This window comes from Copadichromis virginalis, linkage group LG19 (assembly GCF_057382275.1).
Source record: "Copadichromis virginalis isolate Kocher_CV1m ecotype Utaka linkage group LG19, C_Virginalis_male_GT1.1, whole genome shotgun sequence".
Classification (NCBI taxonomy): Eukaryota; Metazoa; Chordata; class Actinopteri; order Cichliformes; family Cichlidae; genus Copadichromis; species Copadichromis virginalis.
The window spans coordinates 5804055-5822260 of record NC_140636.1 but is presented as its reverse complement, the minus strand read 5'-3'; the positions used below and the strand labels follow the sequence as shown (position 1 = coordinate 5822260).

General features: G+C 44.7%; 2 protein-coding genes and 1 long non-coding RNA gene across 3 annotated transcripts; 1 reads left to right on the top strand and 2 right to left on the bottom strand.

The window, feature by feature from the left end:
• Positions 1–6672: 6672 nt before the first annotated feature.
• LOC146685394 (uncharacterized) lies at positions 6673–9071 on the bottom strand. The gene is made up of 2 exons (XM_085442088.1): positions 8731–9071; positions 6673–7847 (listed from the first exon to the last, which is right to left on the bottom strand). Exons 1-2 carry the CDS (start codon positions 8988–8990, stop codon positions 7577–7579), a joined length of 531 nt encoding a protein of 176 aa, XP_085298214.1. The 5' UTR covers positions 8991–9071; the 3' UTR covers positions 6673–7576.
• Positions 9072–9295: 224 nt separating this feature from the next.
• On the top strand, positions 9296–11088 carry LOC146685393 (uncharacterized). The gene is made up of 2 exons (XM_085442116.1): positions 9296–9631; positions 10522–11088. Exons 1-2 carry the CDS (start codon positions 9372–9374, stop codon positions 10790–10792), a joined length of 531 nt encoding a protein of 176 aa, XP_085298242.1. The 5' UTR covers positions 9296–9371; the 3' UTR covers positions 10793–11088.
• LOC146685392 (uncharacterized) lies at positions 10834–12723 on the bottom strand. Its single transcript, XR_014916839.1, has 2 exons — positions 12232–12723; positions 10834–11396 (listed from the first exon to the last, which is right to left on the bottom strand). It is a non-coding gene; the product is annotated as an uncharacterized LOC146685392 (long non-coding RNA).
• Between the last annotated feature and the right edge of the window lie 5483 nt (positions 12724–18206).

The window sequence follows — 18206 nt, the reverse complement described above, 5'->3', positions numbered from 1 at the left end:
AGAAGTTAGGTTTTCTTTTTGGAAGTATATAAAACGGGAAAAAAACACGTCGGTGAACAATTACTATTCTAAATGAATTATTATCCGTTATTTACCTGTGATTTATTATTATTATTATTTTGTTTGGTTTTTTTTAGCAATTCTTTACCACAACAGTTCACACTTGTTCTATGAGCCTCTCTGTAGGTTTCTTAGGTCTGGTAGACCTTCTCAGTATCTCAGACATTGGGGAAGGTGAAGGAGGCTCACTGTGGTGCTCAACAGGGTTAGCACCTCGTTGTTCAGTTCCAGTCTCTGTGTCCTGATGTTTAACATCCTGTGTCTTTAACAGACTTCTCCGGTTTCTTCTTAACACTTGTCCATTCTCTGTCTGAACAGCAAACGATCTGGGCCCTACTTCACTGAGAACTGTTGCTTTTTTGTCCCAGAAATCTGGACCTGCAATCCTCACAACATCTCTTTCCTGAAGCGGTTCCAGACGCCTTGCAGTTTTGTCATAAGATAAGATAAGATAACCTTTATTAGTCCCACACGTGGGAAATTTGTTTTGTCACAGCAGGAAGTGGACAGTGCAAAAGTTATGAGGCAAGAATTAGAATACAATAAGAATAAATACAGTACACAACTGTACAGAATAGAATAAAATACTATATACAGTAGAATAAAATAAAATAAATATACAATAAGATAAAAAATAGAATACAAATACAAATACTATATACAACTGAGTAAAAATACAACGATGACAGAAAGGATTATTGCACTTAGTATTATTGCATATGTATGGATGTGTGTGCTTGATCAGTTAAAGTCTTTATTATGGAGTCTGACAGCAGTGGGGAGGAAAGACCTGCGAAATCTCTCCGTCCCACACCGTGGGTGCTGCAGTCTCCCACTGAAGGAGCTGCTCAGTGCTGTCACAGTCTGCTGCATGGGGTGGGTCATAGTTCATTTTCTGTCTGTGCTTGAGTTTCATCCTTTTGTCGGTCAGCTTGTCGTCATGTGCATTGTCATTTTCCTTGGAAATGTGTGGAAGTGTGGTGCGGAGCTTGCGATGCATGAGTAGCTCAGCAGGTGATGCCCCACACTCCAGGGATGAAGCTCTGTAGCTTAGCAGAGCCAGGTAAGGGTCGGTCTTACTGTCTCTTGCTTTTTTGAACAATCTCTTTACTATTTGGACTCCTTTTTCTGCCTGTCCTCTCGCTTGGGGATACAAGGGACTAGAGGTGATATGTTGAAATCCATATTGTTTTGCAAAGTCACTAAATTCTCTACAGTCATATTGTGGACCATTGTCACTGATGACACACTGTGGAATTCCATGTCTGGCAAAAAAGCCCTTCATGTGTGTGATGACTGACTGTGCTGATGTACTGGAAAGCTGTGCCACTTCTGGATAATTAGAATAGTAGTCAATCACCAAAATATAGTCCTTGCCATCCAGATGAAATAAATCCGTGCCTACCTTTTGCCATGGTGCAAACTCTGTTCTGTACATTCTAATTCCGTTGTTTTCATTCAAACTCTGTTCTGTACATTTCAATTCTGTTGTTTTGATTCTAATTCCATTGTTTTCATTCAAACTCTGTTCTGTACATTCTAATTCCGTTGTTTTCATTCAAACTCTGTTCTGTACATTCTAATTATGGCCCGTCTAGGCGCGGCCAGACCACAACATAAAGGGTGATCCATCCCCGTCCAACCCCCAAGCAGCACGTCACACACTTAATATTTTGTGACAGTGATTTATTTACAACAAGGTGCAGTTAAACAAAGGAAGGGAGCATCATAACTTCAGGGTGAACCCAAGGCCAAAACAACAAACAAAAGTAACCTATCTCAGGAATAAACGCAACTTACCTACTCAAAAAGAACTAAACCAAACGACAATCACTTTCCTCCCTGCCTAACAAAAACAGGAGAAAACTGATCAACCAAAAAGGCGGTCCACCCCTACATGCTCTTACATTAACATAGTATGACACAGTGAACGGTCTGCCGGTTGGGTTGGGCCGAGGATGAATGAATTGGCAGTCCCTGGCGGTCTCTTCTTATCCGCTGCCTCCCAGTCGTCAGCCAATCGGTGTGATCCATCCACCCTAGATGCACCAATCCCGGAGGAGCACCTGGACACTCAAATTCACACACAATTACGGTCACAGTCGTAACACCCCCTTTCCCAAGAATTAACATTACCCCCAAAATGTTTAATTCAAGGAGAAAGTGCTCTAGACAGGGTGTCAGCCAATACGTTATCTTTCCCTTTCTTGTAACTGATCTCCAAGTTAAAATCTTGCAATAACAAGGACCAGCGCATAAGTCTTTGATTGGAGTTGCGCATTTGGGAAAGAAACACCAGTGGGTTGTGATCGGTAAACACCTGCACAGGCAGCACACTTGACCCGACATAGACCTCAAAATGCTGTAACGCAAGGAGTAAGGCAAGAGCCTCTTTTTCAATGGTGCTATAATGGGTCTGGTGTCTGTTAAACTTTTTTGAAAAGTAGCAGACGGGATGATCTACGCCGTGATCATCTTCCTGTAACAGAACAGCGCCTGCGCCACACGAGCTGGCATCAACTTCTAGTTTAAAAGGGCGCTCAAAATTCGGCGCAGCTAGCACTGGTGCACTGCACAACAATGCTTTGGCAGATTCGAATGCCACCTGACATGCTGGAGACCAAATAAAAGGCTTTAAGGGGCTAACAAGATCAGTTAGGGGACTAACCACATCAGAAAAATTTCTGCAAAACCCTCGATAAAAACCGGCCATTCCTAGAAAACGACGCAGAGCTCTTTTTGTCTGCGGGACAGGAAAATCAACAATGGCCTGTACTTTTGCAGCAATAGGGCGTACTTGCCCCTGTCCGACCTGTTTCCCTAAATAAGTAATGGTGGCTTTACCAAACTCACACTTAGAGAGGTTTAATGTGAGAGAAGATTGACAAAAACGTCTGAACACCTCAGAGAGCGTTTCCAGATGTTCTGACCATGTTGGAGAATAAATGACAATGTCATCCAAGTATGCCTCACAGTTTCTCACTCCAAACAACACCTTCTGCATCAGACGTTGAAATGTTGCAGGTGCGTTTCGCAACCCAAAGGGCATTACAGTGTATTGGAGGAAATGATCTGGAGTTACAAATGCGGAGACTTCAGAAGCTCTGGGGGTTAACGGGACTTGCCAATACCCTTTTAACAGATCTAATTTAGTGACGTATGTAGCTGAGCCGACACGATCAATGCAGTCCTCCATTCTGGGGAGAGGGAAAGAATCCGGTTTTGTGACTGCATTAACCTTTCTGAAATCGGTACAGAAACGTGGGGTGTCATCTGGTTTAGGCACCAAAATACAGGGTGAACTCCATGCACTGTTACTGGGCTCAGCTAACCCATGTTTAACCAGGTATTCGACTTCCTGTTGCATTAAAATCCGCTTGGTTGGATTTACTCGATAAGCATGTTGCTTTATTGGCTTATCAACTTCCACAACGATATCATGAAAGAGCACAGACGTCTGCCGCGGATGGTCAGAGAAAAGCAGCAAATTAGCTTCAATCAGATCAAGGATATCTTTGCGGGCGGAATCTGACAGATGCGACAGGAAAGATTCTAAGTTCTCTAACACTTCTGAGTTTCGCAAACGGGCCAACGGCATACAACTGCTCTTGTCATTCAAGTCATCATCTTGCAAAACATACAATGGTGCCGAACACACAGAGACAGGCGCTACGGGAGAGGTTTTTTCAGCTGCCGCATCCTCTCTGGAAACATAGCGTTTAAGCATGTTAACGTGGCAAACCCTCAGTTTTCTCTTTCGATCTGGGGTTTTTACTGCATAGCTAGTGTCACTTATCCTTTTGTCCACCTCATAGGGACCAGAAAACTGAGCATGGAGGCTAGACCCAACTAAAGGAAGCAACACCAGAACTTTTTCACCAGGAGCAAAATGTCAGACCGCCGTCTTTTTGTCATACCGGGCTTTCATGTTGCTTTGTGTTTGTTCCAAATTGTCACGGGCCAACTGACATGCACGGAAAAGACGCTCTCTAAAACTGCAAACATAATCTAACACGTTATGTTCGGCTCGCTGCGACTCGGATAACCACTTTTCTTTAAGCAGTCGCAGGGGACCGCGCACAGTGTGTCCAAAAACGAGGTCAGCCGGACTAAATCCAAGGGATTCCTGAGTGGTTTCTCTAACAGCAAAAAGCAAAAGCGGAAGTCCCTCATCCCAGTCTTTACCTGATTCAAGGCAGTATTTGCGCAACATGGTTTTTAGGGTTTGATGAAATCGTTCCAGTGCACCTTGACTCTCTGGGTGATAAGGGCTGGACGTTTGATGTGTAACTTTTAACTCCTTCAAAACCTGGGCAAACACCTTTGACATAAAGTTTGTTCCCTGATCAGTTTGAACAACCCTGGGTAACCCAAAAGTTGAAAAGAATTTCGTGAGGGCTTTCACAACGTTCTTTGCCTTTAATGTACGTAATGGAATTGCCTCTGGAAAACGAGTGGCAGCGCACATTACCGTTAACATGTACTGGTGACCTGATTTTGTTTTTGGCAACGGGCCCACACAGTCCAACAGAACTCTCTCAAACGGCTCACCCAGCGCTGGAATCGGGTGAAGAGGCGCTGGCGGAATCGGTTTATTTGGCTTTCCCACTACCTGGCATGTATGACACGAGCGACAATATTTCACCACATCTGATTTTAGTCCAGGCCAAAAGAAGTTACGTAATACACGGTGATACGTCTTTTTGACCCCAAGATGTCCAGCTAAGCAGGTGTAACCCCTGGTCAGCTTCTCTTTCCAGCGCTGTGTGAATAAAACTCTCTGGACTCGAAGTGGGTAGAGCTCAGGCGTGATTTATTCCCCTGCAATAACATGGGACATGAATAACCATGGGTTTCAGCAACAGGATTCCGCCCAAACACAGCGAAAGCTTAATTGCTACTAACTATAGGCTTATGATCGTATAGTGGAACTCTTAGTTTTCCCAAATAAATAAAAACAAATATTGATTGAAAAATAAAATGGCAACAATACTTATCACGGAAAATAAAATAGAAACATTACTGCGTTGTGGTTTAGATAACAAAAGAAAAATTTATTCACTTAAATGCACATTCATGTAAATATAAATAAACCAAAGCCAAAATTCCCTTTTACGTACAATAGTAAATGGAACAATGCTGCCATCTACTGGGCAAACTTAATAAGCAATATGTCTTAAACAGAATTAGCCTGCAGCTCAACCATATACATGTTTCAAAGTACACATACCTGCAATAACATGGGACATGAATAACCATGGGTTTCAGCAACAGGATTCCGCCCAAACTATTGAGAGAAGTTTCAAAATTATTAGACACGACAGCCTCCTCTAGCTGTTAGCCGCTAGCTCCACGTGTCCATTTTTCTTACCGTCTAATCTATTAACTGCAAAACACGGTCATAAACCTGAAATCTACTCAAATACTACCGTATGGGCAGTTCATGCAGTTAGTGCACTGTCATATTAGCTTCAATGAGGATTTTCAAATATGTTTTAAACTCATGCTCTGTGAGAGCGGACGGAGAGGAACTTACCACAGCGAAAGCTTCATTGCTACTAACGATAGGCTAACGGTGTGTTCACACCGAACGCGATGGACGCGAATAGAGCGTCAGGTTTACATGTAAAGTCAATGGAAAGGCGCGATGACGCGCGATTGCGGGTCCCGCGAAAATTCGGAAGCAGATTTGCGTCGCGAAAACGCCAAAACGCGTGAAACGCGCGTCAGTGTAGCGCGTCTGGCGCGTTTGACTCGCGAATAAAACCACGCGCGTGAGTTTTTGTGTTGCATTTTGTGCATACGCGCGTTTCGCGTCTACCGCTCGAGTTGGAAAAATCTGAACTCCAGCGTCAAATCGCGCCGCGACAACCAATCAGGAGCCTGGTGACGTGGCTGTTACCTAGGTCAAAGGGGCAGATCCAGCCAAAGCCTTTCATACTTCAATGGAGGGGAAGGCTAATCAATGCGGTAGCAAACAACTCGGAGCTGTACAACACCAGCTGCTTTCAGTACCGAGACAGGAATAAAAAGGACCGAGCTTGGAGGAAGATATGTGAAGAGATCGGGCAACCTGGTAAGTTCATTCATTTCTCTTTTGAAAGTTTTCACTGACCCGGGGAAGCCGCACAAAAGCTAGCAAGCCACCGCTATTTTCCCACTGACGTACAAATACCGTTCTGCTTTTATGCATGTTGTCATTTAGGAATATATTTTATTGTTTATTAATAAACAGCACACAGTGGTCCCGCTGTTCATCCGTCACTGCTTTGCTTTTTCGCTGATTTTTTATTGCACAGTACAGCATTGCATTCTGCAGCCTGATTGACAAATCTCCTGCGCTTGCCAAATTTATCACGTTTGGTTTTGATAACCATCGCGTCCAATAGAAAAAACAGCACAAAAACACCCATAACTATGAGCCTCATTCGGAAATAGACACCTGCACCGTGAGGGAAAAAGGCGCACGAAAGTGGCGGGCAGATGAAGACAAACCGCGGCATAATAATACTTTTACGTTTTGCAATCTACAAAGGTTTGCACTTTGAGAATCAATTGTGAGAACTGTGACCAGGGGCTAGTTATTCTGAGAACCCCTGCAATAAACGAGGGACCACTGTCTACTCTACGATTATTATATCCAACCTGTTAACATTTAATACTGTATTGATAGAACCAACTGATTCTGCAGCAGAGCATCCCCAGTCCCTGAGCTCCTGCTGCTGCACCCACAGATATGTACAGCAAGCACTGATACCTTTTTAGTCGGTGGGATTCCCTTGTGATCACCTTTACTAAATATCTACAACCAATCTGATTATATCCTGTTATTGTTTTTTTTTTTTCTTCAATGTTGAAATTAAAATCTAGTAGCAGCCTTCTCATTTCTTTGTGTTTTGTGCTGTTTTACAGGCCCACAGAGGAGGACGGCTCCGAGGCAGATGAGGGACGGGTCCCAGGACGGTCCATCGGCGGTGGAGCTGGCCATCCTGGAGTCCCTGAAGAGGCCACACCAGTCTCCAATGGAGCATTTCCTCCTCAGCCTTGTTCCTGCTCTGGAGAGCAGCTGGTCCTTTTTATTCCTGTCTCTCTGTAAATTCTTATATTTTATATATTTATGTTTAATGTTTTTCTGTTTGAGACTTTTAATATTATTTCAAATAAATGTTTATAATGACTAATGTCTCAGTTCTACTACACAGCAAATGTTGGCACACGACTTGACACATGTAGAATTTATTTCATATTAAACTAATGACAAAATATACTGATACAGTGGGATGCAGAAGTTTGGGCAACCTTGTTAATAGACATTATTTTCCTGTATAAATCGTTGGTTGTTACAATAAAAAATGTCAGTTAAATATCATACAGGAGACACACACAGTGATATTTGAGAAGTGAAAAGAAGTTCACTGGATTTACAGAAAGTGTGCAATAATTATTTAAACAAAATCAAGCAGGTGCATCAATTTGGGCACCACAAAAAAGAAATGAAATAAATATTTAGTGTATATCAATGTGTGTGTCTCCTATATGATATATGGGGTGCCTTTGTGTGGACGTGCTTCCCATCCAGAGCTGCACAGCACAGAGGAAAGTTCCAGCGCTCCTGGAATCCCTCTGTGATGGACCGCCAGTCTCCAGGTGAAGGCACAGCCATGAAGTCGTCCACTAGACAGTCCCAGATGGACGTCGCTGCCTGGGGGGTGATCTGGCTCACCGTGGACACACTGACTCTGAAACTGAACGCGATGGTCCTGAAGGAGTCCCCGGTGACAAGGAACCTGGACAAAATTGTTCAAAATCAGTATTATGTGTACTGCAGTTACAAAATACATTATTCAAATTCCAAAATACTTTTGTGATGTCAGATTTAAATCACAAAACTTAAATCTTACATAAAACCTTTTGTAATTATAAGGATAATTACAAAATGTATATTAGATAATATCTAAAACAGTTGTGTTTTGTTTTAACTTTAACATATCATAATTTGATTGGTAGCAACTTTTGCCACTACAGTGAGCCAATCACTCACAATTCCTAAACATGTCAATCAGGTAGGAATGAAGTAAGACATTAATAGAAATAAAGAGTTGTGTGTTGACATGTAGCCCTTTCCTTGCTTAAATCATTAATATTTTTGAAAAATTAATCTGTGATAAGACAGCTTATCAAGATAGAACCATGTAACTAGAGATGAACCAAACTGTTCAGTTTTATCTAACTCTGTTTTAATAAAGGCTGTGACCCCTGCTATAGAGTCTGACAGCTGCAGGGATTATATACAAATATTCAACTATCCCAGAATCAAACCAGGTCTAAATAAAAAGGAGTGAGTATCACTACAAAGGTTAACTCAGTGGTCCTAATGCGTTTGATATCAGCAAACACCGAGCGCATACATTGATGTGACACCACAGCCATGCTATCATTGCAAACACTGATAACAGCATAAATCGAATTAAATCGGGACTTGATGAGACCTTCTGAGTATCACTAGAAATATTATAAAGAGTCGTCTCTGTACCACAGTTTGCTTTCAGTAAACACCGACAGCATTCACTGTTAGCATAGCACATCCATGTTAGCAGTGTATAACTGGATGGATTAGCATATTAGCACAGATATCAATAAAGGACTACCGTATTAAATAGTTTTACTAACCTCAGGCAGACGGACAGGCGCTCTGCAGGTGGGATTGAGCGCCTGTAGTTGGTGTCTAGGCGGGCGATGCTGGGACCGACGAGGGAAAGCAGGTCCTCAAACTGGCCGACGGTGATAGCGCTGGAATCGGCCGTCATCCAGGCGCAGCTCCTGGAGCAAATGGTGAAACTCACCAAACTGCTCATGCCTCTGGAGGACCTGATGGACCCAGGTACGGCGAGGACGTCTTTTACGCTGCTGCTCTGCTCTCCACAGTACATAGAGAAGGGAGACTCTCTCTTCAAGCGCTAGCTCGATAGCTGCCATCTTGCAAAGATACCGGTCTGGCACAACTCCCTCCCACATTCCTCCCACATTTCCGGTTCACGCGGTCAAAATATCATATTCGGTGTGTTCACACCGTTACGGTGTGTGAACACCGAACGCGATGAGACGCGAATAAAACGCCCCAAACGCCCCTAATTTGACGCGTGTACATTCGCGTCTCAACGCGTGTCCAAGAAAAATCCATCGCGCGTCAAAATATTTTGACGCGCGTGAACCGGAAATGTGGGAGGAATGTGGGAGGGAGTTGTGCCAGACCTGGTTTTGCAAGATGGCAGCTATCGAGCTAGCGCTTGAAGAGAGAGTCTCCCTTCTCTATGTACTGTGGAGAGCAGAGCAGCAGCGTAAAAGACGTCCTCGCCGTACCTGGGTCCATCAGGTCCTCCAGAGGCATGAGCATTTTGGTGAGTTTCACCACTTGCTCCAGGAGCTGCGCCTGGATGACGGCCGATTCCAGCGCTATCACCGTCGGCCAGTTTGAGGACCTGCTTTCCCTCGTCGGTCCCAGCATCGCCCGCCTAGACACCAACTACAGGCGCTCAATCCCACCTGCAGAGCGCCTGTCCGTCTGCCTGAGGTTAGTAAAACTATTTAATACGGTAGTCCTTTATTGATATCTGTGCTAATATGCTAATCCATCCAGTTATACACTGCTAACATGGATGTGCTATGCTAACAGTGAATGCTGTCGGTGTTTACTGAAAGCAAACTGTGGTACAGAGACGACTCTTTATAATATTTCTAGTGATACTCAGAAGCTCTCATCAAGCCCCGATTTAATTCGATTTATGCTGTTATCAGTGTTTGCATGATAGCATGGCTGTGGTGTCACATCAATGTATGCGCTCGGTGTTTGCTGATATCAAACTGTAGCATTAGGACCACTGAGTTAACCTTGTAGTGATACTCACTCCTTTTTATTTAGACCTGGTTTGATTCTGGGATAGTTGAATATTTGTATATAATCCCTGCAGCTGTCAGACTCTATAGCAGGGGTCACCAGCCTTTATTAAAACAGAGTTAGATAAAACTGTGAACAGTTTGGTTCATCTCTAGTTACATGGTTCTATCTTGATAAGCTATGTCTTATCACAGATTAATTTTTCAAAAATATTAATGATTTAAGCAAGGAAAGGGCTACATGTCAACATACAACTCTTTATTTCTATTAATGTCTTACTTCATTCCTACCTGATTGACATGTTTAGGAATTGTGAGTGATTGGCTCACTGTAGTTGTGAAAGTTGCTACCAATCAAATTATGATATGTTAAAGTTAAAACAAAACACAACTGTTTTAGATATTATCTAATATACATTTTGTAATTATCCTTATAATTACAAAAGGTTTTATGTAAGATTCATGTTTTGTGATTTATATCTGACATCACAAAAGTATTTTGGAATTTGAATAATGTATTTTGTAACTGCAGTACACATAATACTGATTTTGAACAATTTTGTCCAGGTTCCTTGTCACCGCGGACTCCTTCAGGACCATCGCGTTCAGTTTCAGAGTCGGTGTGTCCACGGTGAGCCAGATCACCCCCCAGGCAGCGACGTCCATCTGGGACTGTCTAGTGGACGACTTCATGGCTGTGCCTTCACCTGGAGACTGGCGGTCCATCACAGAGGGATTCCAGGAGCGCTGGAACTTTCCTCTGTGCTGTGCAGCTCTGGATGGGAAGCACATCCAGACAAAGGCACCCCATATATCATATAGGAGACACACACATTGATATACACTAAATATTCATTTCATTTCTTTTTTGTGGTGCCCAAATTGATGCACCTGCTTGATTTTGTTTAAACAATTATTGCACACTTTCTGTAAATCCAGTAAACTTCTTTTCACTTCTCAAATATCACTGTGTGTGTCTCCTGTATGATATTTAACTGACATTTTTTATTGTAACAACCAACAATTTATACAGGAAAATAATGTCTATTAACAAGGTTGCCCAAACTTCTGCATCCCACTGTATCAGTATATTTTGTCATTAGTATAATATGAAATAAATTCTACATGTGTCAAGTCGTGTGCCAACATTTGCTGTGTAGTAGAACTGAGACATTAGTCATTATAAACATTTATTTGAAATAATATTAAAAGTCTCAAACAGAAAAACATTAAACATAAATATATAAAATATAAGTATTTACAGAGAGACAGGAATAAAAAGGACCAGCTGCTCTCCAGAGCAGGAACAAGGCTGAGGAGGAAATGCTCCATTGGAGACTGGTGTGGCCTCTTCAGGGACTCCAGGATGGCCAGCTCCACCGCCGATGGACCGTCCTGGGACCCGTCCCTCATCTGCCTCGGAGCCGTCCTCCTCTGTGGGCCTGTAAAACAGCACAAAACACAAAGAAATGAGAAGGCTGCTACTAGATTTTAATTTCAACATTGAAAAAAAACAAAAACAATAACAGGATATAATCAGATTGGTTGTAGATATTTAGTAAAGGTGATCACAAGGGAATCCCACCGACTAAAAAGGTATCAGTGCTTGCTGTACATATCTGTGGGTGCAGCAGCAGGAGCTCAGGGACTGGGGATGCTCTGCTGCAGAATCAGTTGGTTCTATCAATACAGTATTAAATGTTAACAGGTTGGATATAATAATCGTAGAGTAGACAGTGGTCCCTCATTTATTGCAGGGGTTCTCAGAATAACTAGCCCCTGGTCACAGTTCTCACAATTGATTCTCAAAGTGCAAACCTTTGTAGATTGCAAAACGTAAAAGTATTAATATGCCGCGGTTTGTCTTCATCTGCCTGCCACTTTCGTGCGCCTTTTTCCCTCACGGTGCAGGTGTCTATTTCCGAATGAGGCTCATAGTTATGGGTGTTTTTGTGCTGTTTTTTCTATTGGACGCGATGGTTATCAAAACCAAACGTGATAAATTTGGCAAGCGCAGGAGATTTGTCAATCAGGCTGCAGAATGCAATGCTGTACTGTGCAATAAAAAATCAGCGAAAAAGCAAAGCAGTGACGGATGAACAGCGGGACCACTGTGTGCTGTTTATTAATAAACAATAAAATATATTCCTAAATGATAACATGCATAAAAGCAGAACGGTATTTGTACGTCAGTGGGAAAATAGCGGTGGCTTGCTAGCTTTTGTGCGGCTTCCCCGGGTCAGTGAAAACTTTCAAAAGAGAAATGAATGAACTTACCAGGTTGCCCGATCTCTTCACATATCTTCCTCCAAGCTCGGTCCTTTTTATTCCTGTCTCGGTACTGAAAGCAGCTGGTGTTGTACAGCTCCGAGTTGTTTGCTACCGCATTGATTAGCCTTCCCCTCCATTGAAGTATGAAAGGCTTTGGCTGGATCTGCCCCTTTGACCTAGGTAACAGCCACGTCACCAGGCTCCTGATTGGTTGTCGCGGCGCGATTTGACGCTGGAGTTCAGATTTTTCCAACTCGAGCGGTAGACGCGAAACGCGCGTATGCACAAAATGCAACACAAAAACTCACGCGCGTGGTTTTATTCGCGAGTCAAACGCGCCAGACGCGCTACACTGACGCGCGTTTCACGCGTTTTGGCGTTTTCGCGACGCAAATCTGCTTCCGAATTTTCGCGGGACCCGCAATCGCGCGTCATCGCGCCTTTCCATTGACTTTACATGTAAACCTGACGCTCTATTCGCGTCCATCGCGTTCGGTGTGAACACACCGGGGGTAGCCCGTTTACCAGTAGCAGACTTCTGCTGCGGATTTTCAAAATAAAAGTTCTAAAATAAACCCATGGTTGCGATCCCAAGTTTAACAGGAATTTAACAACAACAAAACCATATCCATTCTTTTACATCGTTACACAGGCATCATGCGCGAGACTGAGAATCTGGAGTCTATATTCCTTTGGCACCAAAACCTGATTTACCCGATGAAAATCAGTTGAGTCAGGAGACCAAGATCGCAACAGCACACCGTTCTCAATGAGATATTTTACTGGAGCTTTAGATCCCTCTCTGTCCACAACAGAGGAAAAACAAGGCACCAGTGAAGGATCACCCTGCTGTGCTTTGATCAACAGCTCTCTGGTAATATTCAAGCTCTGATTAATGTCCTCAGGAATCATTTCAGGGATGTCACAGGTGGAGATTTTCACAGAATCAATGGGTGACACGAAAGAGTCGTCTTCATCAAGTGTAGCCATAAACGACACCGACAAATCCACAATCTCACCCATTTTACGAGCCTGAGCACGAGTAATTGCGCACGCAGGAAACACCTCTGAAGCAGTGGAACTTGAGTCAGCAGCAAGGGCAGGAACATCAACAACTTCTGGCGGGGGAAAAACATGCCCACCAGCTAGATCATTACCAAGAATGAAGGAAACTCCTTCAATTGGTAATCGCTGGCGCACGGCGACCTTAACGTAGCCCGACACTAACAGCGAGTGCAGGTGCACCATATGCAGAGGGGCTTTGGTGACGCTCATTTTTATTCCCCACACTAGTATGTCGGAACCACAGGATGTTTTTTTAGACAAAGGCAGCACAGACTCTAGTAGAAACGAGTGGTACGCACCCGTATCTCTAAGAATCGTGACTGGCACTTTATCTTTTTCTTCACCCGTCAACGAAACAAAGCCACATGACACAAATGGTAGAAACTGCGTGTCAACGTCAGTTTTAGGGTTTTGTTCGGCCTCCACGTGCACCTTTGGCGAGCAAGCGGTTTTAATCAAACCCACGCCTGCGGGGAATTTAGTGCCCCTCGCATCTTTTTTTTTTTTTTTTTGGCCTGTCCCATTTGGCTCTTTTGCCATCAGAATTGTTGTCTAAAGGCAAAGAAAGATGCCCAACGGATTTACTTTACCAAACTGACCATCCCAGCCTTGCCGTAATGGTCCATTTGATTCACCTTTTATTGTTTTTATTTTCACTTACTGAATACGGGACAGACTTGACTGGGGGAAAGAAGGGGAGAAAGAAAGAGGGAAAGAGAAACAGCTGAGAAGAGGGACGGGGGAGAAGGGCAAAAGACAAAAACCAACAGAACGGGCAGAGAAAAAAAAATGCATATATCAATCACCTGGGTCACCTGCTGAGAAAGAAAAAAGAAAGCAAGCAGAAGAGAACAAGAGTAATAGAATAAACAACATCACAATGATATATGGGAATATGACAGTAAATACTAAATGTTAAACATTATTGTGCAGTGTGCTTTATGGCTACACAGTGTGCTTTGAGGTAGGAGCCAAAAAGGGTGTAGTTTGTGGTTGTGATCACCCGTGTGTACACCTGGACGCGCTTGTTTTTTTGTTTTTTAAAAGGTTCCTTCATGTAATAATCTGCTAGAGGGTGTGGGGGGGCCACAGCCCCGTCCTCCAGGGCATGAAGCAGGTGTGGAGGAGATCAAAACTCCAGACATCCAGAGGCCCCCAGAACACAAGAGACCAAGGAAGACCAACAGAGGGGCAGCTGCGCCACTGTCCCGGAAAGAGCTGAGGAGAGTCCCAGATGAGGGCTCACTCAGCAGCCGCGGAGCAGAAGCCAGGGGGAGTTGCAGTGACGCGTCCGCGAGCTCCGCCGGCAGCCAGCTGCGCCTGAGTGACCGAGCCCCAGGCTGAGAGGCCGGGGGCACCCCACCTCCGAAGTGGCCCGAGCGAGCCCCAGGCTCCAGGCCCCGATAAGCGGCCGCCAAGGAGTGAGCCGGTGTGTACCTGGACGCCCATCCCCGGACACAAAGAACCATCAACGCACCGATGTCTGAGGGGGTCCGCCACTGGCAGGGGAAGTGGTGGTAGTGGGAGATAGGCCTCCAAACCTTGGAGGGCCTGAGATGTCCCCAGAGAGGTGGCGCCTGACACCCAACCTGACATATAGACACAGACATACAGGCACACACAGATACAAACATCCATTCCCACCCTCATGCTCTCATATGCACTTACTCCACACTCAACCAACGTGGAGACAGACATAAAGAGACGCTGTACACACGATCACACTCCCCAAGCGTACTCTACAAACCGGGTCTAGGTGCCCTTGCCCCTGGAGGGGGGAACTGCACCCAGACCCAGGTGGTGTTTCCCTTTTCCCTGCGGTGGGGGGAGGCAGACCGCCCCGACTCCGCAGCAGCAGGAAGGCTCCACACTCCAGACCGCAGTCGGACGGCCAACTCCTCCTCCTAGCCCCCCTGCTCCAGCAGGTCGCAGAGAATGGGGGTGAGAGAAGACTCCAAACCTCCCTCCACCCGCTCATTGTAGTGTTGATGCATGTGTGTTCTAAGGTGCATTTAAAACCCAGGAGGGCTTGGAGCTACCTGCCAGAGAGCAGCAGGTAAGTGCATGGTCCCTCCTGCTAGCCCTTAATGTCTACGTGTATTTAAAATTGAGAGGTGGGCAACGATGCCAGGGGTGGGGTGTACACCCTGATGGTACTTTGGACTCCGTGTATCGTGTCCACCCCCAAGATCCTATATGTATGTGTAATGAGAGTGTGAGTAATGTGAATGTCTAAGTTGTGGGATAAAATTGAGGCAGAGGCAGCCAGAAGGTGACAGAGGGGGGGGGGGGGGGTAGCCTCCTCTGCACCCTGGTGACATACCCCTACTCCAAGGCCCTGCATGTGTGGGTGGTTGTGGTGGAGCGGGACGAGGGAGGCAGCTGGAGATGGGGAGGGAAGGAAGGGAGGGGCAAGTGACCCCTCCCTGGGGCCAGCTCCCCCGCTGACCCCAGTAGGCACCCCCATACTCCGCGACTCGCCAGGGAAAGGGGGCCCAGGCCCATCCAGACCGGGGCCCAGTGCAGCAGCGCCGCCCGGCCCCACAGAGCCCGGGACAGTCCACCCAACCCCACCACAGAGAAAACTGCACCCACCCCACCATCCACTCATCTTCCAGACTACATAAGACAATAAACACCCAGGCTGAGATCTTCCTCCACCTCTCCTGTATCTCCCCCTCCTGCAGAGGGAGCTCCTGAGGAGAGGAAAGCTCCTGCAAGATGTGACAATCTCCCCCACCAGTTGAAGAGCCCCCCAGGTGGCTCGATGCACCGGCGGCACCCTGCTCCAGGGCTGGGCCCCCATGCACCCACCCGCCCACAACCCCGGCAACACACCAACCAGGACCCAAGCCCCCGAGGCCCGGTCCGGGTCCCAGCCCAGAGACGGAGCGCCCCCAGAACCTCACGCCCATCCCGGACCCACCCAGGGGCAGCCAGGCTACCAGGTCAGTAACCCACGTCCGTCAGCACAGACCCTCCCCTAGCCCCGCTGCACGCAGCCGCGAGGAAACAGTCACCTGAGAGCCAACAGAGCCCCCAACCGGACATGACCGCTACCCCGGGTTGAGCCCCCCAAGGAAGATGCCTCCGGGGAACCCCCCGACGCCCTAAGCCTGTCCCTACCCCCACACCAATCACAACAGTGAAGGCGGGACCAAACTATGACCCCCCACCCCCACTAGGTGATGGAGCTGATCAAAGGAGCCCAGAGCAATGGATCTGATGTGGTGGCAGAGGCTGTATCAAGGCTAATGTAATCTAATAGATAATTTCTATATTGGTTAGAATTAAGATTATTTTTATTTTTCCAGTTCTTGAGGACTGTTTTCTTGGCTATGCATAGGGCAGTGAAAACCATATGGGCTATATTCTTTTCTGAAGTGACATTATCTAAGCTGCCCAACAAACACACTAAGGGGGAAGTTGGAATGTTACATTTCAGGCACTTCGATAAGTCTTCACATATCTCGCGCCAAAACTTCTGAACTGGTGGACAGAACCAAAGAGCGTGGATATAATTGTCCGGTGAATTGGTTTGGCAGTGTGAGCAGTTGTTGGTAGACGTAAAGCCCATCTTGAACATCCGATGACCTGTATAGTGTACTCTATGTAATATTTTGTATTGAATTAATTGAAGACTGGGATTTCTAATTAGATGAAAGGTTTTTAAGCAAATCTGAGACCAGAAGTTTAGGTCTAAGTTAACTGATAAATCCGCTTCCCATTTTGCAATAGGAAGTGATATTGATTCATCTGTTTTAGAAAGCATTCTGTATATTTTGGATAGTAATTTGGGGGGTTTAAGAGTAAGAAATTGAACCACACTTGGTGGTGTTTGTAGTTCAACTTGACCCGGTTTAAATTTCTTTTTTACTATGGATTTAATTTGTTGATATTCTAAAAACCTTTTCTTGTTGATCCCATATTGTGTAACTAGTCCGTCAAATGAAATAAATTCTGTTCCTTCTAGTATATGTTCTAAATATTTGATTCCTTTATCACTCCAATCTGAAAAGTTTATCATATTATTGTTTTGTAATATGTCAGGGTTGTTCCAGATAGGTGTACGTTTGCATGGGATTAATGAAGACGCCGTCAATTTTAGAAACTCCCACCATGCTGTCAGAGAAGAGCTGATGTTGATGCTTTTAAAGCATTCATGTCGTTGGATGTTTGAGCTGATAAATGGTAGGTCTGAGATCTCTAGATTATTGCAGAGTGCTTGTTCTACATCTAGCCAAGGTTCATCTAAGAGGGTGTGTTTTAGCCATCCTGAGATAAACTGAAGCCTGTTGGCTAAGAAGTAGTGCTGAAAGTTAGGCAGTTCTAGTCCTCCTTTATCCTTGGTCTTTTGTAGTGTTTTTAAGCTTATACGTGGGGGTTTATTTTTCCAAAGGAATTTGGACATACATGAATCTAGAGATCTGAACCAATCTTGTGGCGATTTAGTTGGGATCATTGAGAATAAATAATTTATTTTTGGTAAGACCATCATTTTTATAGCGGCAACCCTTCCCATGAGTGATATGGGTAGACATTTCCATCTAGCCAGATCATCTTCTACCTTCTTTAAAAGTGGGATATGGTTTAATTTAGTTAGATCTGCAAGCTTGGGAGAAACATTAATACCTAAATATTTTATATTTCCCGATTGCAGTGGTGTTGAAGAGGAATTATGGAAGGAGCAATTAATCGGTAGGACTGTAGATTTTGACCAGTTAATTGAGTAATCTGATATTCTTGCAAAAGAGTTTATCAATTCAATCACCCCAGAGATATTGGTTTGTGAATTTTGGAGAAAGAGTAACACATCATCCGCATAAAAGCTGATTTTATGTTCCACGTTCTTGCATTTTATGCCCTTAATTACTGAATTCTGTCTAATTGCTGCTGCTAGTGGTTCAATAAAAATT